The sequence below is a fragment of the Melanotaenia boesemani genome, chromosome 13 (assembly GCF_017639745.1).
Source record: "Melanotaenia boesemani isolate fMelBoe1 chromosome 13, fMelBoe1.pri, whole genome shotgun sequence".
Taxonomy (NCBI): domain Eukaryota; kingdom Metazoa; phylum Chordata; class Actinopteri; order Atheriniformes; family Melanotaeniidae; genus Melanotaenia; species Melanotaenia boesemani.
In genome coordinates, this window is record NC_055694.1 from 13,251,790 (window position 1) to 13,274,755 (window position 22,966).

A 22,966-nucleotide genomic window follows, 5' to 3' on the forward strand; every position below is an offset into this window, starting at 1 on the left:
CTTTTCAGGAAATCTCACTATCATTTTGCTTTATTTAGACTATGTGTACTATATAACAACTTTGTTTCTACATGACCAGTATGGTTTATTACAAAATATCTTAAAATGGCCTTATTTTATTGGTTTAAAAAGAGTATGAGGACATCCTTTCTTTTTTCCAAAGCAGCAAAGAAAATAAAAGGACAGAAAAAAATGTTGGTTGGTATGTTTTGAAATGTTATACAAATGATTGAATTAGCAGCAATGTCTCCATAAATTTAAATATTGCAATTTAAACATCCACTTTGTATCAAAAGTATTTTAATACACTTCATGTAATCTAGACAATATGCACTTTTTATATTGAGTCTGTCGCCTGCTGTTTACCTGTCCACTGTCTACTTACGAGACAACAGTGAATATGCCCCCCACCCCAAAAACAGTACCATTTGACACTGATTCTTCTCTAAAGAATACTAGTTAAGTACAACTGAGTCTTACTTTGACTGTAATATACTGTTTATGATGCAGGAATTTTACAGGGACAGTTTAATGTGGCCTCAGTAATTTCAACTTTGGGTGTTTATCTCCATCTACTGGACATAAGATGCTAGGTTGTGCACAGTAAGTAAACCTGTTGAAAGGGCAATAAGATTATTCTCAGTATTACTTTAGTATTAACCATTAGAGGCAAAAAAATAAATAAATAAAAGTGAACCTAGTGGAGATAAAATAAACTGTAACATGTGCTATCATTTTAGAACAGGTCATCGCTGGGAAATTTGGATCAATTAAGTGCAAGACTAAATTGTTTAGAGGGGGAAAAAAAAGACAATGTTTGGAAAAGAATGAACCCATTGTATATGTTGCATTTCAATTCAATAATGCCACAAACTCAGAGCACAACAACTTTTTTTTCAGAATTTTATTCTTGAAATTATTTTATAAAATCTCATTTACATTTGTTTCATTTAATATTTCTTCTTATATTATATTATATTATATATATATATATATATATATATATACACATATATATATATGTATATATATATATGTGTGTGTGTGTGTGTGTGTAATTCCACCAACAATTTTGGCTATTTTCCCTTTCTGTCCCCTTTTTTGCCCATACATTTATCGTAAGGTCCATACCTCTTCACATACACATTGTGCGATGATCCTCAGTGCCAAAGTAGGTGGGGGTTTTGGGAGAGGGAGGGGGGAGGGAGGTGTATGGGTATGGGCCTTGTACTGAGCATGCCAAGAGGAAGGTTACAGAAACAGGGAATGGTAAAGAGGCTGCCTAACTACACCACCACTGTTAATATCTTTAAGATAACCACACAAAGAGGTAAAGGGAGTATTACCTTCCACAATGACTTGAGTGTTTCCAGTGTGGGTTAAACCAATAATGTTAAGATGGCTTGATGTATTCCATGACTTCTGCGGTCTCAACATCAGTTATTCATAACTGCTGATTATTATGATTTAACCTCCACATTAGACGTTTCGAGTAATTAAACTGTTCAAACAGCACTCACAAACTTAACAGCAGCCCTCAAAACTGTTTAGCCCTTTGTAGTGACTTACAAGTTATCAGCCCACTGTTTCAAGTCAAATCTACATCCGATTGTGTGAGATAAAATATCTGTTGATGATTTTTCTTTCTAGGTTTCTTAAAAAGGCCAACATCTACAGACACAAATCTAATCTTTAGCAAAACACATATATGTTACATTAACTGTACATCCAGGCAAGCCACAGGATTTTTCTTCTACTCCAGAGATATTTGTTCTTCATTTGGCAATATGATCACTCTTGCAACATGGCTCAATACTTCTACAAGTCATCTTTGTTGCTGGTATGATTTTCAAACTGAAATACATCTAAGATATATAATCAAAATATTTAGAAAGGCTTTGTTAAATGGAAAAATTGCACATCTCCCTTTAAGTCATTAAAGTCTCTTTGACACGCAAATGAATTAATGTTGACCAAGAACATCTGTCAAAGAATCTCCAAACTACATCAAGTTGGTATCAAAACATCCCTTTTTTTAAGTTTTAACAAGATTAAGACATAAAATACAGATTTAAAGTTTGAGGGGAAGGAATGAAAAGGAGTACTATATATATATATATATATATATATATATATATATAGCTTTCTAAAACCAGTATCACTTTAGGTAATACCTGTTAGCAAACCAGAATACATACCAAACTTGATAAAAAAAAAAGAAAAGAAAAAATAATAATTAATCCTCAACTACCACATGATCGAATTCAGCTTGGGAAGCCTGGCAAGCACATGTTAATGTTGAATCTACATGTTCTTAAGACACATAACGGGGTAAATGACAAACAAATACTCTGCAATTTAAGGCATTTAGAGGTTATTCCTGACAGAACATAAAGGCTACAGTTGCCCAAGTAATCTGTCAAAATAAACCAAACTTGCGCTTTAAACAAACCAAAAAAAAGTGATTTAAAATTAGCCCTTGGTGACTATCGATGGCAATATAAAATAGTTCTCTTATCTGGAGAATGAAAGTCAAAACACTCAAGGTACCCACTAAATGTATGGGTATCAGGTTTAAATGCAAGCAGAGTGAAAGCAGAGTATACATCAAATTTGTTGGATGGCAGTTTTAAAGTATACTAATGAACAAATGTAATTCAATAATATACCACCTCCAACACACAGCTATAACAGATTTAGGTGTCTTAAAATATGCAATTAATTCTAACTAGCTGAGAAGTTCTGAGAGCTTCAGTCACTCCAAACTTGCAATAATGGTACTGTGCATGCAGGTGAAATCCCTGTTAGAAGTTATACGCCAGCTATTTGATCCAAACCTCAACTGCACAGCTGCAAATATTTAACAAGCCATGGAAAGAGCGCTATCAATTTTCAAGTAATCTCATAAGCCGTGTGCCTGTCAGTCAGTGCATTTACATGACAGTAAAAAAGAAAAAAGAAAACAGCCAAAACCAGCCTTTTAAAATACATGTAAGCAATGTTAGTCAGACTAAAAATATGAAATTTTACTTCTAAAAATGGACAGATTATGATAGGAAGTCAAATTACTTCATGTATATTCACAGCTAGATGCAAACTGGCCAGTTCACAGAAGTAGCCAGTAAAAACAGAATAACCACAAATTATAAAGTATGTAAATAGTGTAAAAACTGTAGAGTATTTTAATATTGTCAAATTCATATATATATTTTTTTTTAACCAGATGGCTAATCACATCAGAATTTGTGCGTGAAAGGCAGCCCATTAAGACCACATGTTAACACATGGTCAATTAAAGCATTTCAAGACTGCTGCTCGGCACATCTACACACCAAAATACCTGCTAACCATGTTGTGATGTGACAAAATCATTCAGGTAACTTAAAACAACAACTATGCAGTAAATATGTCTACAAGTAAAGTAGAACATACTTTTGAATGCTCAAAATAAATCAATCAATAATTTCAGCTATATTTGCACAATATCACTGCTCTCACACATTAAAGTTAGAAGGAGCAGAATAAGCTGAATGTTTTTACAAAAATTCCCAAAGCATCATGACACTGAACACACCTTGGTCAATAAACAGATCCCCTTCACATCTGAGAGTTGTCTAATTAAAAGCCCAAGTCAAGATTGGAGCATAACTTTACATAACTGTGCATGTAAATGTACTGGACTGAAAATTAAGTAGTTTGTCTTCTGCCAACAAGATAAAACAACCCAGTACAGTAGCACATAATAGAGGCTCAAAGTGACCATAAAACTCATTCCTGAAAGTATATTTGTACATTAAGGAAAGAAAAAGCACAACAAGCTCTTATTCGCACGCCAAAATTAAGAGATAACAGTTACAAACAGTAATAGGACTTGCAGGCGATTTCTCCATATACAGAAACTGTAACCAGTTACAAGAACGCCTTCTGAAATGTGTGGATGCCAGGAATACCTCAGAAAGTAAACCTCCAAAAGTGGCAGACTGGCTAAATATTATAAGGGGATGGTTTTTACTTGGCTAATAGACAAGTTACAAATTACAGAAACCTTGTTCAGTAAACTGACTTTTTGTTATAGGGGCTAGTTTGAAACCACAAAGTCAAACTGAGTATATATGCAAATGCCATTTGAGGTAGACAGAAACTATGTTAGAATATAAACTTTTATACAGCCTTAAACCAATCAGTAAGTTCATGTGTTCTGTAGTCACTTTATTAGTAACCCAACATGAGACTTCTGGTGACCCCCACCTGAGACTCACAGGGACCCACTGATCAGGTGTGAAAGCACCAGATCAATGAATAACCACACCATGAAGGCTTGAGGGGTGTAATGAAAACGGAGGCTGGGAACTGAGAAAACTATCAGAAAGAAATCAACGTCACACATCTTCAACGTCAACAGCAGCATTTAAACCTTAGCCAAGACCATTCAGGGTTAATTTACAAGGCATAATCTTTTTTTTAAATACAACATATGGAAATGACCACTCTCTCACTGTGTCCCTTTGAGATATCTCCCACCCCACACCCACATACAGAAAATGTATACCCAAATAATCTCAATGCCAGACCTAGTGCCTATTTAACAGTCTCACATTGTTCTTGAGAAGAGATTAAAAATATATACTATTCACTTATTTGACTTCCAGTGTTTTTTCTTCTTCCCCTACATTTTTTTTCAAGTTTAAAAAAATCTCCACTATCACAATGCAAACTCAAATGTCTTTGCTACATACCCACATACATGTATATATATATCTAGAGTATGAATGTATTTTGAGGAGGGTGGGAAGCGCTACAACAGGGCTACTCAGTTTGGTTCCACAAGGGCTGCAGTCTTGTAGGTTTTCCTGCTGTAACACACCTGACCTAAATGAAATGGATCCAACAGCTCATGAGGTTCTGCACAATGACTCATTAATTTGAGTCAGGAATGTTGGAGCAGGGATTCATTAAAAATCTCCCGGGCTGCGGCCTTTGTGGGACGAAATTAAGCAGCCCTGTGCTACAACATCACATGACTACTCAAAAGCAGATAGCAATGAAAAACATAAAAATAAAAAAGACCTGAAGTTGTACAAGGCAGAAAGATGGGCAGATGATATGGCTCTCTGTGGCATGTGCATTTCATGGCCCTACTGAAAGGATAAATAAAATGTACAAGAGAGGGTTATAGAGTATCAGGTAAAAGGTAGAGATAGTAAATAAACGTTTTAAGCGTAAAGAATGCTTTAGCAATACTACATTGCAGGTTAAGAGAGGCGAGCTGGAAGAGGAGGGAAGGGAGTGTAGTCTGCCTGATTCATCGGTACACCAGATGTGTTATGGTGCCAGATTTAAAGTTGAGCTGATGGTTTGGCACAAAGCTGTGCTGAGGATTCTTTCGCGTGCACATATCTTTTGCATACAAGCCCATGCACGAGTCACATGACACCTTAGAGCAGTTCACACAGGTATGTGATGCACCTGGCTTGTTGCAAAACCCACATCGTGGTCCCCCCATATTCAATCGCTCACTGCTCCCTCCTTTTGGTGTTGTCAAGGCAACAGACTTGCTTGGAAACAGCTTGGTGGACATGAGGGGTTTCTCCACCATCTGGGGGTGAGGGTGAGGATGGGAATGTGAGTGGGTCAGTGTTAAAGGGTGTGGATGGAGATGGGAATGAGAATGAGTATTAGAGTAAACAGAGAGCTTTTCCTTGACAGGAATGTATCCGTCAAGGGGTCGTGGGGATTTGGGATGGTAGTCCTGGAGCCCACAGCAAGGGGAGGGGTCTACATCATGACAGGCAGAACAAAGAATCATGTCACATCTTTGACAGGAGGCCATTGAGGAGCAGCCCAGCCCACAGCCCTGACACTTCACACTACCATGAGCTTTGAGCAACCATCCATCCCTTGCATCTCGAGGCTCTCTGGATGGAGGTCGAGATGGAGTTTGCCTTCCTCCTGTCCCAGCACCACCTCGTTCTGTGTACAAGTCGATCTCATCCAAAGAGGACAGATGGTATGATGCGTAAGGATCAGCTGGGGGAGGTGACTGAATTGGGAAAAAGTCTGCAACAGGGCTATATGAAGGTGGGGCCGCAACAGAGAAAAAAGACGCCGACGTGCTGGGCCTGATGATCTCATCCTTCATATCCTCCTCTGCATCCACAAACAGAGGTTCCTTCCTTAGACTCAATGAGGCCTTCAAAATAGGCTTGCTAACAGCTGCGTGCCAGTGACCAGCTCCATCTGTAACATCCACAGACTTGGATGGACGGCTACCTCGCCTCAGGTGATGGGCATAAGGCCTCTCTATTTCCAACGGCCGCACAGAAAGCCGAGCCATATCTGCCCCAAGGCTGTCGCGTCTGCGGAGTGCCTCAGCACAGCCTGCTGCATCATCTCTGCAACCTCTGCGAAGTTCCACAGCTTCCAGCTCTGAGGCTGAACCACGAGCCAGAGCCACTATCTCCCCCAGAAGACGACACTCTGCCTGGGCCAGGAAGAGCTCAAACGCCAACTCCCGGAGATGATTTGCACCCCCTGGGTGCTCCTGTAAATAGAACTGCGAATCATGGTCACAGGCATATCCGATGGTGCGCATCAGAGTGTGGAGTTCAGCATCAGAAATGGCAGACTGCAGATGGTACACGTATGGCCCAGTGAAGGTCTACAAGAAAGACAAAGAAGAGAAAGTTGATCAGTATTATGGTCTGTTAAACAAACGTGGATTGACAATTAAGCTAAAATGAAAATGACATCATGCTATTCTTATGATATAGCCAAGATATTTGGTCATCATGACACAGGACAACACAGTAGATAGACCACTTGCCTATGACATAGGACAACATATAAACTAAAACCACAAGATGAAGTTGGAATATTTTCAAAAATGTAAGTAATGTGAATTACAAATAATAATTTGAAACTTTACACAGCTGTTTTTAACTTCATAAATGCAGTAGCTACCACAACAGAACATGTGAATTAAGTGATGTGAAAAGTATTTGTTTCCATATGAATGATCATTAAATAAATTAATGTGCACTGCTTATAAAAACAACAGGAAACAGGAAACTAAATATGACTATAACATGAACTCAAGATGTGACCTGTGTGTGCAAAACATGTAACTACAACAATTTAATAAGACTTATACGTAAGTTTAAGCTAAAGTGTTTTAAAGCTAAAATATTAATGAGTGTTACTAAGCAATGCAGAGCTCATCTTCAAGTAAGAATAAAACAATCAACATTAAACTAAACTCACTTTTATACATCGGAACTCCTTCTTCCAAGGAAAGAGCAAGAGGTTAGTGCAGATGGTTTCCAGGGTGTGAAAGGCTCTCTCCAGGACCTTAATGTTGGCTCCTCTCTGGCAGCGAAGCGAGTTCTCCACCATCTCATAGAAACGCACCATGCGAAATCGCTGTCCAGGATCTGGCTGGTAGGCTCCAAGCAGAGCTGTTGCGGTTGAGAGCAGGGCCTCACTGTCCTTGTGTTTGCTTTTGTCTCCCTCTGGTGTGGTTCCAGTCCCTGTATATTCACCCCCCTCCTCCAGACGTCTCTCCAGTGCTGTGACATACCTCCGAAAAAGGTCCTCTTTTAACTTAGCATCCATTATTGGAAACAGACTATCAGTCAGCTGTTATACTTTTCTGAGAGCGCCTCCCGCCTTTAGGCACACCTTGCACCAGGATGCCACATTCAAGCACCATTTTTCATCACCATTATTAACTCTTCACCCCCCACACAAACTCAGTTTCAATGTTTAGGAGAGATGGGAGAGGAGAGAGACTTTAAGTCCACTCAGTGGCACATCCTTTGAACAAGAAATGCAGTTGTCTGGTGGTTCAGTTGGGTTTGATAGGCATCAGCCTGTATGGATGACTTAGTACAGGCATCTCTGGTATTGGCTCAAAGCCTAACTTGTTTCCAGACAAACAGGACTATGTCATGCAAGATGAAGTCAAGAGGAGCTCTTGCTTTGCTTTCTGTTAATGCAGAGTTGAATCTATTCAGTTCCTTGGCTTCAGCATGAATAAAGTTCAAGGTCACTCATCTAGAAGACACATTCAGGGTGATTCTTGATTCTTCTCAGCCATCTCCAAGCTGTAAGGACACAGGTCAGCGTTATAAAAAATGAAAATATTTCTTCAGCAACATATACACACACATCACTCTCTCTCACCTTTATATATATATATATATATATATATATATATATATATATGGAGAGAGAGAGAGAGAGAGAGAGAGAGAGAGAGAGAGAGAGAGAGAGAGGAAATGTCTGTCTACTTACTTAGTCCACAAGAAAATATAAATATGTAAAACATTCTAAAAATTTCATGATTTAGATAAGAGATGGGATAGTGGTAGAGACATATTAAATATCAGATGCAAAATGTGTGCTTTGAGCGGGATACAGCGAAAGTGCGTCGCGTGGGTCATGTCAGTCATGCACCCAAAGGGTCATACTGGTGCATTGTTATAACAATCAATAAATCCTAGATCCTAGGACCACGGTAATTTCAGAGTACATAAGCTGGACTCATGGTTGACACACATTCCCCTTTTGTCCTGCATTTTGTTAAAGACAATTAATATGAGCTATCAGTATAAGTCTGTAAACTCTAATAATGTACAGCGAGCTAGTTAGTTAAGAACCCGACTCAGAAGAAAGCAAACATGTTTTGAGAAAGCCTAAAATATGCAAGGAGGCTTTAGTTTCAGCAGAGGAAGGAAATGATCGTCATTCCTTGGCAATCTGGCTGACTTGGGCTATTCCAGTTTCTTCACAGTGAACATCCATGTAGCGAGGTAGCAAGCTACATCAACATGCTTTCTCGTTGCGCATCGGTTATGACAGAATCAGTAACAATCGCGACTGATTAAGAGAAAGCATTCCAATAGCTTTTTACATCGATTCGCTATGACTCTCAAACCCGATGCTGTCATTGGCATGTCCCTCCGAATGAGTACAAGCTAAGCAGTGAACGCCCATTTCAGCGCAGCTGGCAAGCTAACGAGTGCTTTTAGCTAGCAGGGCGTTCCATCGCTACACAGAGATCTTTGGCGAGTTTAGAATCAATTATCAACACATGTACAGTATTAATGGCGTGGTTCTTATACAATCGAGGGTTATTAGACTTCTGCTAAGAGAACACGCCGTGTTCAACACAGAAATGCCGCCTCTATACACCTTACCTTTAACAAGTGCTAGCCATAGCTAGCTACGCCTCCTCAGCTGTTGAAAATTCCCTTCAACGCAACACGCATGCGCATAGTCCTGACAGTTCTTCACCGTCGGGGCCCACGTGTTAAGGAAAAGGGGGATGCAGAGCAGAGACCACCAACATCATTGATCTCCACTAAGTCGGATAAATGTGGTATAAGTCGGTGCTTTTATTTAAAAAAAAAAAAAAAAAGCTCATTCAGTACCATTTCAGATTCGCTGTACATTTAAATTTGTCAACAAAATTTAGAACATGCAGACGCAAACCGACTCATTTGGAAGGAATGGGAATAGGCGACTTAGGCAAACTCTCTCTCTCTCTCTCTCTCTCTCATATATATATATATATATATATATATATATATATATATATATATATTCACAAAGTCACTTTTACTTTTACTTTCCTGAAGGGGGGTGCAAAGTCTGTTTGTACTTCCAGATGTAGCTCCGCCCTCGCGCATTAAAAGGAACCAGAAGCTAGTGACGTAGTTACGGGAACGGTCGGTGCTGTTGGGGAGAAAAGAAATGGCGATGCTCGGAGGTTTTAGCGCTGCACAACACAAGAAAAGCGGCTCTGACGGAAGCAGCGACGTGTCAGAATTTATCTGTCCAGTTTGTCTCGAAATATTTGATAGTCCCGTAACCACACAATGCGGCCATACGTGAGTATTTTGTCTTATTTTCAATCACCCTCCCCCTATACCATGTCTACCACCAACGATGCAGTGTTACGAGTTAAAAACAATGAGGTGAAATGCTTTATTTTAATTGTATTGTAGCATCAAAGTCACAAAACATCGACCATACATATATTTGCTTGTGTTATGACTCTGTTATTATTCTTTTGCCTGTATGAGTATCTGGCCAAACCAATTTTCGGTTGTTAAATCAGTTTCAGTTTTGTTTACATCAAAAAAGAGGCCTCACTTGGGATTTGTAGTTTAAGGCGTTATTTCTTTATCGCGTGAAACCACTTAAAGGAACTACAAGTCCCTGCGCCCTCTTGAGGTAGGGACTTTTCATTGGTTTTAAAGGAATCAGAACTCAGAAACATAAATAGCAATGACAGCACCTTATGTTATGTTGTTGTTGTTGTTGTTTTAATGTCGTTCTCTGTATCTGCCTACAAATAGTGTGAATGATTATAAAAACGGGTTTCATTCCAAATAACAAGGAACCAAGTATAAACTGGCATTTTCTGTAGCACTTTTGCTTTGTAGATTGTAATTACATTTCTTCCCCCATCTCTTGTTAGGTTCTGTCAGAGTTGTTTGCAAGAATGTTTGCGTCCACAGAAGCCAGTGTGTGCTGTATGTAGGGCAACTCTGGGACACTGGACTAAAGCTGCTGATCTAGAGGCCCTCATCCACTCATCAGTGGCAGCTTGTAAGGGATGTGGAGTTCAGGTATGTTTAATGATTTAAGTGCCAACACTAAAACAAGACATCTTCATGGCCTTTGCTTAGGGTTGTCCAAATCCAGTACTCGGGGGAAACATCCAAAATCTGCCTGGACTGCTCACATAAACCTAATTCATAATAAATTGGTCTATTTTCAGCTCCATAAAACCTGTTAATGACCCAACAATGTGAGATATTTAAGCGTCAACAGGAAAATGCCTAAAATCTGCAGGTAAGTGTACTTTATGGACTGGATTTGGACAATCCTCCCTTTAGTGGCTTGTTTTGAGCAGGGTTTGGCAGATTCGTTGAAACATAATCTTGTACTCAGTTTGACCTTGGTTCTTTATATTCAGACAGCAAAGTTGAAGTTGCAGAGATGTCAACTAAATGATGTTTCCAGTGGTAGTTACTGATGTGTATTCTTTCACAAGGTTGGCCTTTCTCAGATGAGAGGCCACACAGCTGCCTGTTCAAAATACCAGGAGTACATTGAGGAGGGTGTGAGGTCCACTGCCCAGAACCAGCCTGCTATCTTTGGGTGAGTAACAAAAATAACAAACTGGAGACTTTTTGCTATACCCTGTATAATTTTATGCCATTTTATTTTGCATAGCAGTGTGAGAATTTATGTTTTTATGGTTGCTAAATTTTGAGGTCTGTCACTAGCCACTTATACACTGACTGTTCAGTGGAACTATACCTTGCTATCGTGTGTGTATGGTACAGACAGTAGTTGCTAAGCTGAATCGGTATGTGTGAAAAGGATGGACTGCCAGAGTGAGATACGCTGTGCTGGACACCAAAGCTGTTGTAATGTGTCACATCTGTAATTCCAAACAACTCCTGCTAACATCAAAAGACTTTGTCCTGTTTATGGGTAAAAAATTAACATATGAGATGGTGACAAATGATCAGCTATTCAGAGAAATCTATATGATATTTTTCTCTCAAAGATTTACCATGAACAATCGTTCTGCTGAAGGGAAAGGGGAAGTTCAAGTATACTTCTCAGTACATCTTTAGGTCATTATACATTTAATCTGGGGAGGACAAGGTGGCGCCAGCAGTGTGCACGGCCTGCCGTCTGTCAGGTTTCCTCGGCCTTCTGGTTTTATTTTTGGTACTTTCAATTAGTGATTGCTTTTATACAGCTCCTGCTCGTTTTGTTTATGATCGCCAGTCACTTCTTAACATCCGAGTGGCTTGTGAACGGCTTCTACAGTTCAGGTTGGAGATTCCTACAGCTTGTACTCCTCCTCCTCCTCGCCTGTCTGCAGTTCCAGCTTACCTGTGCCGTGCTTCCTGCGTCATTCCCCGCAGGAAGCGCTTCAGGAAACGGGCAAAGCGGGGTGGTGTTGTAGTGAGGCTCAGGGCCCGCTTGTGCTCCACCAGTGGTGGTTTCCTGGATCCTTTCTCCGGATCCTGGCCCTCTTGTCGACCAGCTGAGTTTGGCTTACGGTGGATCTGGCCTGCTGCTCCTGATCCGCTACCTGCTTGGTGCTGGCCCTTTCCTATGGCGGCGCCTCTTCCTCGCCGCCACCAAGTTCCCAAGCGTGGAGTGGATTTCTCCAACCTTCATCCTCTGGATTATGTGGCTATACGGGAAAAGCAGGACCTTGTTCTGCATCTGGCACTTGTCAATGCCAGATCGCTGGCAAACTAAACTTTCCTGCTCAAAGACTTCTTTGAATCCCAGAAGTTGGATTTTATGTTTATTACAGAGACTTGGCTTCATGATGGTGAGTCCGTTGCCTTTACTGAACTTCTTCCACCCCACTACTGTTTCTCCAGCTCTCCCCGGTCGACTGGTAAAGGTGGTGGGCTGGCTTCTGTGTGGAGGTCTAGCTTCTGCTGTCAGAGCCCTTCGTCAAGCCCCTACTCTAGTTTTGAACTACATCTTCTTGTAATCGAGCTTAGCAGTCCTGTATTATGTGCTTTGATCTACCGGCCTCCAAAAATTAAAAAGGACTTTATCAAAGACTTCTCAGACTTTGTGGCTGGAATTGCTCTCAATTATGAGTGTTTCTTAATTATCAGGGATTTTAATATCCATGTTTGCTGTGAATCTAAACCTTTGGTTAGAGACTTTCTGCAAGCTATTGACTCTTTTAATCTCATACAACATGTCTCTGGCCCTACTCACGAGAAGGGACATACGTTAGATCTTGTGCTCTCTCATGACTTAAATGTTAATGTCACAGAAATATGTGATACACGTATCTGATCATCTGCCTGTGTTATTCTCCATATCACTGCCGCCTTCTCCATTTAAACCGTGCGCCCCAGTGCGACGCCGGCGGCTGTCCTCCATGATTCTGTCCTCCCTAGTCTGATAAGTTGCTGTACTATTAATGCTGATGATTTTGCTGATTTATTTAACTGCACATGCACGGGTATATTGGACTCTATTGCGCCATTTGTGACTAAAAAACTGATATTGTTGTTTTTGGAAATTCCGAGCTTCTAAATGATAGTTAGTGTTCTCGGTTCGCTGACTTCGTTTTGTCAAACCCCTGCCAAAAATCTGGGTGTTATTATAAACAATTCCTTTAACTTCCACCGGCAGGTCAATTCTGTATTTTTTTTTTTTTTTTCCATCTAAGGCTGCTTGGCAAGTTAAAGCCCTACCTGCCCAAGCATGACCTTGAAAAAGTTATCCACCTGCTCATTATGTCCCGCTTCGATTACTGCAACTCCCTATATTATGGCATTGACCAGTCATCTCTACATCGACTGCAGCTTGACCAAAACGCTGCTGCTCGGTTGCTTACAGGGACAAGACGACGTGATCACATCACCCCTGTACTCGCCTCCTTGCATTGGCTTCCTGTTAGTTTTAGGACCCAGTACAAGATTTTATTTATTGTTTTTTTTTTTTTTTTTTATAACATATGTTTATTGAATTTTGAATTTTCATAACACACACAACAAGAGAGAAGAAAAAAAAAAAAAAAAAAAAAAAACATAGAACATATGATTGGCTCACATATCTAAATTGAAACCCATACAGGCTAGAGATTCAGAGGTCATCCTATCTTAATAGGACAGGCAAATTAAAAGGTACATCAAATTCAGCACTATACAAGACACATTAGCAAGGTCCGATGATGGTTTGTCAGACAGTAAAGTGTTACAAGGCAGGGCATCCACAGTTGCTATGCAAGCCCTCTTAGAAGTATGGAAGAGATATTCAAACCAATATAACATAGAAACGGTTCCCATGTTTTATGGAAAACCTCCTCTTTGCTATGTAGTTTACATGTCAGATAGTCCAAAGCAACATAGTCAAGTATCACCCTTTGCCATTGAGCCCTAGTGGGAACCTTATCTGTTGTCCAGTTCAAGAGAATGCATTTTCTAGCACAGAAGGCAAGTATTTGATGAAGCTTTCTTTTACATTTATTTGTGATAGATAAGTCAGAGACGCCAATTAGCAAGTGTAAGGGATTATTACTTATATTAGAAGATAGAATCCTGTTAATTTCCTGCCCAACGACCCACCAAAACTGCTGCACTTTTCCACACTGCCAGAGGCAATGTGTAAGACTACCAATTTCTATTTTACATTTGGGACATAGTGGGGATGAATTGGGATTGAATTTATGATGTTGGGAGGGGGATATGTGGGCTCTGTGTAGGACCTTTAATTGCAGGGCTCTCACTCGACTGCACACACTCAGCATCTTTGCATTCTTCCATGCATCCTCCCAGTCTTCATCTGCCACCTTAACATTAAGTTGTTTTTCCCATACGCTCCTCAGAGAGAGAGTGTCGGTGGTTTTATATTCCTTAAGGATGTCATAGAAAAGGCTAATGGACACGGCAGATTTCTGTACAAAGAGCTGTCTTTCGACACGTGAAACATCTTGACATTTAAGAATTGTAGTATTTTTCGTGATGAAGTTTCTTAATTGTAGATATCTAAAGAAATCCTGTTGCTGAACATCATATTTCCCTTTTAACTGACTAAAAGACATCACAGTTGAATCTGCTAAGAGTTTGTGTAATGTGGATATCCCTTTATGTGCCCAAATTCTGAAGTTATTGTCCATCATTCCAGGGGGGAAATCAGGATTGTCGCATATTGGGGTGAAGACAGAGGTGAAGTGTGATCTTCCTTCCAATTTCCTTACGACTTGCCATGCTTTTACTGTATTAGTTGTAACTGGATTAGAACATGCAGACTTCAGGTGTGCACTCTTTCTAATAAACAGAAGGTTACACAAAGGGTATTTGGACATTGAGCTTTCTAAATCCAACCAGAGAGATGCAGGGTTATTACATATCCAGTCAGCTATAGTGCGCAGATGCGCACCAAGCTGAAACTTTCTAATGTCTGGGAGATCAACACCACCCTCCAAGGAGGGCAAGCATAGTGTAGCCAATTTAATGCGAGGTTTTTTCTTGGACCATATAAAAGAACTAAACCAGCTATTTAGCTGTTTGATGGTCTTATGGGCAAACATAACTGGGATCATTTGTATTGGGTAAAGTAACCTGGGAAGGATGCTCATTTTTAGCAGCGCAACACGACCTAACCAGGAAATTGGGAGAGAATTCCATCTCTCAAGATCCAGCCTTATACGCTCAAATATGGGCGGGAAATTTGCTTTATATAATTGATCATAGGACGGTGTAATATGTAACCCCAGATATACAAAGCCTCCTGGTGACCATTTAAAAGGGAAAGGAGACGGAGATTTAGGCATGTGTTTCAGACTACCCAGTGGCATCACTTCCGATTTATTAAAATTAATTTTATAGCCAGAAAAACTCCCAAATTTATTGATGGTGTAAATAAGAGCTGGGATAGATATCCCAGGTTCAGTCAGAACAATCAGGACATCGTCAGCGTACAAGGTGATCTTGTGTTGTCGTGATCCGCTGGCAAGACCATGTATATTTACATTTGACCTAATCGCTTCAGCAAGAGGCTCAATAGCCAGGGCAAAAAGCAGAGGGGATAGGGGACATCCCTGCCTTGTGCCTCTGAGAATGTCAAAATTAGGGGAGCACCGTCCATTGGTAAGCACTGCCGAGAGGGGATTTGTATAAAGAAGTTTTATCCAATTTATAAATTTTTCACCCAGGTCAAATTTATGCAATGTATAGAACAGGTATGGCATTTCCACACGGTCAAATGCCTTTTCGGCATCTACAGAGAGCACCAGACCATCCAGAGACTGCTGTTGGAAGGCTTGGATTGTATTAAGTAGTCTGCGCACATTATTGTATGAATGGCGGCCTTTAATGAATCCGGTTTGATCATTGTTTATTAGAGTAGGAAGTACTTTTTCCAGTCTTGTTGCCAAAATTTTCGAGAGGAGTTTCAGGTCTACATTTAATAGAGAAATGGGCCTGTACGATGCACAGTCTTCCGGGGCTTTGCCTTTTTTCAGGATTAGGGAGATGTGTGCTTCTCTAAGGGACTGCGGTAAAGTGCCCCTCTTAAAGGAGTCGTTAAACATATCCAAAAGAGGGTCAATCAGTAAATCATGAAGTTCCTTGTAAAATTCGCTACTGAACCCATCCGGTCCAGGGGCTTTTCCAGATTGTAATCCTTTAATAGCATCAAAGACTTCTTTCTTGGTTATTGGAACTTGGAGAGATGTTTTCTGATCCGCAGACAAACTGGGAAAGTTAAGAGAGGAGAAAAAATCATCAATTTTTCTAGTTTCATCAGCTTCTAATTCAGATTTATATAAATTTTCATAGAAAGTTTTAAATATATTGTTAATCGTTATGGTGTCAAAAGCCTATTTACCTGAACTGTCCTTAACTGAAGAGATGATTCGAGACTCTGTTTTTTTCTTTGTCAAATGTGATAAATATCTTCCTGCCTTATCTCCATGTTCATACATTTTTTGTTTGGCAAGCCTGATTTTACCTTCTGCATTTTTTGTCAATAGTAAGTTCAAGGCAGATCTAAGTGCAAAGATTTCTTTAAGCCTCTGAGCAGATGGGTTTTTAATATATTCTTTTTCCAGACATTCAAGTTTAGATTCTAAGATTTTTCTTTGTTCATTTTGTCTTCGCCTTTTGGTGGACATGTAAGACATAATAAGACCCCGTGAAAAAGCTTTTGATGTTTCCCACAGCAATGAGGGGTCATTAGTAGAGGCTGAGTTAATGGACAGGAAGGACTGGAATTCCTCTCTAAAGTAGGATATGAATTTCTGGTCTGTCAGGATTGAAGAGTTAAACCTCCAGTATTTAGTTTGGTTTGCTGAGTAGCCTAAATTATACTGCATGAATACAGCAGCGTGGTCAGAAATTACTATATTCCCTATAGAGCAGGATATAACTGATGACAACATAATTTTTGGAAGGAAGAAATAATCAATCCTGGTATAGGACTTGTGAACATTAGAAAAAAAGGTAAATTCTTTATCAGCCATGTGCTGGGCTCTCCAAACATCTACGTAATCCAGGTCCTCACAAAGTGCTGAAACAATTTTAGCTTGATGTGAGGGAGATAATTTTCCAGGAGGGGATTTATCCATGATGGGATTTAAATGACAATTAAAATCTCCTCCAATGAGCGTGTTTCTAACATTAAGGTCTATCACTTTAGAGAAGGAAGTGGTCAATAACTCGCTTGGGTACCCTGGTGGGTTGTAGATATTCATAATAACAATTTCTTCTCCGTAGAGTGTGCCCCTGACAATCACATAACAACCTGTTGTGTCTTTTATGCAATTTAGTAATTTAAATGGTAAATTTTTCTGGATTAAAATTGCCACCCCTCTACTCCTTGAAGAAAAGGAGGAAAAAAAAACCTGTCCAAAGCCTCCCTGCTGCAACTTCAAATGTTCACTGTCGTTCAGATGGGTTTCTTGCAACAGCGCAACATCAACACATTCCTTTTTTAGGTAGGTTAGAATCATTTTCCGTTTAACAGGGGTATGAACACCATTCACATTCCAGGTACATAGCTTTAAAGCTGACATAGTTACTCAACACAAAATAAAGTGAAGCCTGAACATGTATAGCCTGTAAAGAAAACTAACAGATTGAGCCAAATAGAACCAAAACATCACACTATAACAATTATAACAAAAAACGATGCATCTGTGACACATCTTGGCCAACACTGGCCTGGAACGTAAACACTATATGCTTCCTAAAGTAGGGAGCTCAAGTGAGAGGGTTCTCTAGCAACAAAAGAAAGATATCCTTCCGAGAGCACGGGAGGCACTGCGTATCTTGAACCTACGAAGCTAACCTTTTCATTGCACCAGTCGCAATGTAACGCATCCGCTGCCCAACTGAGTGACAGAAGTCCGACAGACTCACTTATAAAGAAGCTTACAAGTCTATGCTCACCCGTCATCACGGGGAGGGGGGTCCTCCCCTCAGGTGGAGGATGTATTTCTCGACCGCGGCTGGCTCGTGGAATATCTTTGTGGATCCGCGACAGGTGACTCTCAGTGATGCAGGGTAGACGTAGCGGTAGTCCGCACCGAGCTCTCTTAGCTGTCTTTTCACGGCATCGTATCCCTTTCTTCTACGCAGTACGGACGCAGAAAAGTCTTGGAATATCATGACCGTTGCATCTCCATGTTTCAATGTTTTGTTCTTCCGTCCCATCTCCCACGCCGCGTTCATAACACGCTGTTTGTCCTGATAGTTATGGAACCTGACTATCACGGGCCGCGGTCTCTGGGTGGAAGGGGGCTTTGGGGCCAGCGACCGGTGTGCTCTTTCCAGCTTCACCCGACCCGTCCTCGTTTCGATGTGGAGAAGTTGTGGAAACCAGGTCTCGAAGAACTGAGTCGGGTCTTTTCCCTCAGCCTCTTCTGGAAGCCCAACTATGCGGACATTTTTACGTCGTCCCCTGTTTTCCAGGTCGTCAGCTCGTTCACTCAGCTCACACACCATCTTCTCTAGTGTTTTCACTTTCCCCTCGACCGGGCTAGTGGCATCTTCCAGCGTCGAAATCCTCTGTTCAGCCTCAGTCAGACGCTTATCATGGTTGTCGAGCTCCTCTCGATGTATTTTCAGAAGCTCTGACAATGGGCTTAGCTTTTCGTCAATAACTCTGGAGATGTTGGCCGTTATTTCCCCTACGGCTTCACGAAGTGCCGTTAAGTTAGCATCTACGCTAACGTTAGCTATCGGGCTAGCTCCAGAGCAAGCATTGCCTGTCGGCTCGGTGTGCTCCATTTTATTTCCAGCTTGCGTTTTCTTGCGTGGCATGTCCCCAGACTGTTTCAAAAAGTAACTGTCAATGCTCATGTTAGGTTAGCAGACCATGAAAAGGGCTTAAGTACTGCTTCCGCAGGGTTAAGTGAACAAATCAACGTGTAAGCGCACCAGCACTCCCGAACACGACCTTCCCTCACGCCGCCATCTTGAAAACCCCCTTATTTATTGTTTTTAAAGCCTTAAATGGTTTGGCTCCCTCATACTTGTCAGAGTTGCTACACCAGCATGCTCCAGCCAGGACTTTGAGGTCCTCTTCACAGCTCCTACTGAAGGTCCCACATGCTAGACTTAAATCCAGGGGTGACAGAGCTTTCTCTGTTGCCGCTCCTAAGCTGTGGAACAACCTTCCCCTTCACATTAGAGCTGCTCAGTCTGTCGTTGGTTTTAAGTCTTTACTCAAGACCTACTTCTTTGCGCTGACATTTGAACAAAACTGAGCTTGACATTTGCGTGTTTTTATTTTTTTTTTAGTTTTATTCTAGTTTTTAATTCTAGTTTTGTTGTTTTTATTATTTTATTGATTTAATCTTTATCAATTTTTATTTCTGTTTTTATTTCATTGGTTTTTATTGCTTTATTGTGTAGTGTTTTATTTTCAACTGTGGAGTGTTTTTTGTTCTATTGTTCAGCACTTTGGGAAACTGCTGTTGCAGAAAATGTGCTATATAAATAAACTTGAATTAATCTGCATGTTGACTTTCTGTGTACAAGAGGGACATAAGCCAGGTTGTTATGTATAAGGTCTGATATATGAATGCCCAATACTGCAGTGACGTGTGAGCGCTGCAGTGTTACATTTACCCTTAGTTTTCCAACATTTCCTTAGCCTTATTAGCATACTGGAATTGCAAATGATCACAGATGCCTTTAGATAAATATACAGACTTGATGATAAGTGAATAATATTTTGTTATCTCACTTTTTTTATTGTTTTTGTTCCCCTGCAGTCCAGTGCCAAATCGATACACGTTCACTTGCCCCTACTGTAACTGCCACAACCTTGATCAAGATGGCCTGGTTGAACATTGTACTTCCCAACATGCTCAAGATGCACGCCAAGTTGTAAGATATCCTCAACGCAGTTTGATATTATCAGTTGAACTTCAGCACTACACACTTTTTTTTATTTCCTTGATTTTTTTTTTATTTAATCATGGTCAGTTATAATGTTTTATGAATGCTTTATCTCTCTTTTTGTTTAGGTGTGCCCTATCTGTGCCTCAATGCCTTGGGGAGACCCAAATTACAGGAGTGCTGACTTTTTCCAGCACCTGAAAATCAGACACACTTTCTCATATGATACATTTGTTGTAAGTAAAAACACTTATTTTTAATTTATTTGCATGTTCTTAAAAGAGCAGTGATTATTTCTTTCCTTCTATTTTTTCACATTCATGTCTCTGCAGGATTACGCCACAGATGAGCACACAATGATCCAGGAGGCTTTACAGCGCTCTCTTTTGGACAACTGAAGTGTGAAGAACAACCTTGAAAAAGAAGGTAGTCCAGAGAAGTGGAGATGTCTTAAAAAGACATAAAAACACAATATATCATCATTTATCTGTCCTGAAGATGATGGTACTGAATACTTTTGGCTTATTATTTTCACAGGGAAATGGTATTGTATCTATGAATCTATAGGTTTAATTGCAGAAAATAAATTAGGCAATATGGTTAATAAACATATTGTACTGTTTGATCTAGGAGTGATACTGTGTTTCTGGTGTGATAATCTCTTATCTTCCCCCCAGCCGAGTCTGTAGACTTGATAGTTTGTGGAATATCTCCTTTACTATGTTTAAGTTGTTGGTCAACGACCTGGTGTCAATATAACCAAAAACTTCCAAAGTCTGATCAAGACCCCTGTTGTTAATACTTGATGTGTTAGAAGGATTTGACCACTAGGTGGCTAACTGTCGCCAGCAAATGAGAAACTGAACTTGGTGAGGTTATCAAGTAACAATAATATACAGTTTTATTCTACTCCAGAGTGGCTGTGCATTATGTTTTTGTGTTTTTATTTTATTTTTTCTGTACAGGAGCCTGTCCTTTCTTTTTTTTTTTTGCTTAAATGTCTATGGGAATTGTGTGTGTTTTTCTTTATTTTTTTTTATTTTTTTATTTTATTTTTTTTCAGAGATCTACTGGAAAGAATAAATAATAAGCCAGAGATGGCTGCCTGCTTCATTGCTCCTCCCTTATGTCTTTGTGCCTTCTGGTAGATCTTCTTTCTGACTTCCAAAACTTATAGGGCTAAGAGTTATTCTGGGAAACTAAAGATGCAAGAACAGAAAATTAGTGCATTATTATAAAGCTTGTTGATTTTTTTTTTATTTGTTTGTTTTGTTTTGGGTTTTTTTTTTTTTTTTTTTTTGGTTTGTTTTTTCCCATCTTAATTAGGTGAGAAATTATTTGCATGTTTATAGCCACAGGAGGGCAGTAGAGTTCTACTTTTCCCTGACTGTCTTTGATATCCCCCAGCCCTCACCAGTCTCTGATTTTGTAACACATTATTGATCACAATTCATTCTATAAGTGTTGTTTTGAGATTTTCGATTTTTTTTTTTTTTTTTTTTATTCTTTACGTTTGGTTTTGTTGAAATGCAGCATACAAAAATGTCCTAGGTATTTGCAATGTGGGGCTTCAGTCAGCTTCTCCTAACTTGAACACAATAATCACACCTTCATGTTTAAGCAGTTGATGAAGTGACATGAAAGTAATTTGCTGTAATGTTTTTTCTTGTGAACAGTTTCTGGGATAGTCTTTGCTGAGAGAGAGAGAAGGGGGGAGAAATACCACTCAAGTTTGTTAAGGCTGTTATGTCACTGCATAGAAATCCTAGTTATTCTTTGGATGCTTCCTGAAACTGACAGCATGTGAAGTTAGAAAGTATGTATTTTCTTTTATGGGATGTTTTTGTTTTCATTTTAAATGTGAATTTTGTCTGTCATTTTCCTGTAACTTGTAATTGTCTCACATCAAGTGTAATACAAATCTTCACACAGTGGCATTGCATTTGTCTTCTGCCAACAGGTAAATAAAACTCCTAACATGCAGATTAAGTAGCTCCAAAGCAGCACAGTAATGTCTTTTCATCCAGTCTTTGGTCCTACTTTAGCTTTTTGTGGATGTTCATTTTCTTTCTCTCCAGTAGAAAAGTGTAATAATTTTGTAAGAGTTTCTAACATGTGAGAATCTTTCTTTTTTTTCTGGATATAGCTTTCGTTCTCTTTTGTCAGCCCTACTGTCAGGGGGTGCTAAATCCTGATAAATTAAAGCTCTTTAATTATTTAAACCCTGGCCCCAGAAATCAGGCGCAGTGATTTATACCTGTGTGTATGAGCGCGTGGGGGAAGAAACAACACTTTCCGCTGATAGATGACCACAGTACGTGTGTATGTGCATGTGTGTTCATGAGCGAAAGCAGTTGAAAGCAAAGCTGTGTGCATCCAAAACATAGATGTGCTTGATTTTTTTTATAATCAGGCAAAAAGTGGAAAATCTTTGTAAAAGAAGAATTTGTTGTGAAGTACAATTTAAAAAAAAAAAAAAAAAGATTTGATCTAGCATCGTGTCTTGCATGTGCTAACTTTCTGATGAAACTTGGACCCTTCCGTATATATTGTCCACATGGAGAGAAAATCCTCACATCTTTCCTTTAGAGCCTCTTACCTCTAATCACCACAGCTAAATGAGATTACAGTTCTACATGCAGCTCTACACAGAATCTCCAACCACTAAACTTCTTGATGTCAGCCCCCCCCTTTCTTATATTTTCATCTCTTTATCTCCCCCCTCCCAAATCAGGTTTTTGCTCCTGGCAGATAGTTCTCTCACAGCTAACATCACTCCTCTAACGAGATACTCCAGTGCTCCTGGGCAGGAAGGAAGTCGAGCCGAAAAACATGGCAGAGAAAAGTCTTTCTTGTCTGTTTGGTGGCGGAGCTTAAAAAGGAGAGGGGGGGCTAAGGTGGGGAGTAAGAATAGGAAGAAAGAGATAGGGGTGAAATGAGAAGTGAACACATTGAATAAAAATTTCATAAAGTTCAGTGTGTGGTTTCTTTGATGCGAGCAGTAGATAGTGTATGCAGTCTGCAGGCTCTATAGAGGCAGCAATTAATGCTAC

General features: G+C 39.9%; 2 protein-coding genes across 2 annotated transcripts; one reads left to right on the forward strand and one right to left on the reverse strand.

Moving 5' to 3' along the window:
* Window positions 1-1,751: 1,751 nt before the first annotated feature.
* Window positions 1,752-9,257, reverse strand: spata2 (spermatogenesis associated 2). Its single transcript, XM_042004254.1, has 3 exons — window positions 9,198-9,257; window positions 7,261-8,102; window positions 1,752-6,658 (listed from the first exon to the last, which is right to left on the reverse strand). Exons 2-3 carry the CDS (start codon window positions 7,609-7,611, stop codon window positions 5,303-5,305), a joined length of 1,707 nt encoding a protein of 568 aa, XP_041860188.1. The 5' UTR covers window positions 7,612-8,102; window positions 9,198-9,257; the 3' UTR covers window positions 1,752-5,302.
* Window positions 9,258-9,677: 420 nt separating this feature from the next.
* On the forward strand, window positions 9,678-22,140 carry rnf114 (ring finger protein 114). The gene is made up of 7 exons (XM_042004547.1): window positions 9,678-9,890; window positions 10,484-10,634; window positions 11,063-11,169; window positions 19,787-19,901; window positions 20,042-20,149; window positions 20,246-20,339; window positions 20,977-22,140. The coding sequence occupies exons 1-6, from the start codon at window positions 9,754-9,756 to the stop codon at window positions 20,309-20,311; spliced, it is 684 nt and encodes a 227-aa protein (XP_041860481.1). The 5' UTR covers window positions 9,678-9,753; the 3' UTR covers window positions 20,312-20,339; window positions 20,977-22,140.
* The last annotated feature ends 826 nt before the right edge of the window (window positions 22,141-22,966 follow it).

Excerpts from the sequence above, each read along its gene's own strand:
- spata2 (XM_042004254.1), bottom strand. The coding sequence starts at position 7,611 with ATGGATGCTAAGTTAAAAGAGGACCTTTTTCGGAGGTATGTCACAGCA. Across the intron at positions 6,659-7,260 it reads AGGAGTTCCGATGTATAAAA|ACCTTCACTGGGCCATACGT; the intron begins GTGAGTTTAGTT and ends TCTTTCTTGTAG.
- rnf114 (XM_042004547.1), top strand. The coding sequence starts at position 9,754 with ATGGCGATGCTCGGAGGTTTTAGCGCTGCACAACACAAGAAAAGCGGC. Across the intron at positions 10,635-11,062 it reads GTAAGGGATGTGGAGTTCAG|GTTGGCCTTTCTCAGATGAG; the intron begins GTATGTTTAATG and ends TTCTTTCACAAG. Across the intron at positions 20,150-20,245 it reads TCTCATATGATACATTTGTT|GATTACGCCACAGATGAGCA; the intron begins GTAAGTAAAAAC and ends ATGTCTCTGCAG.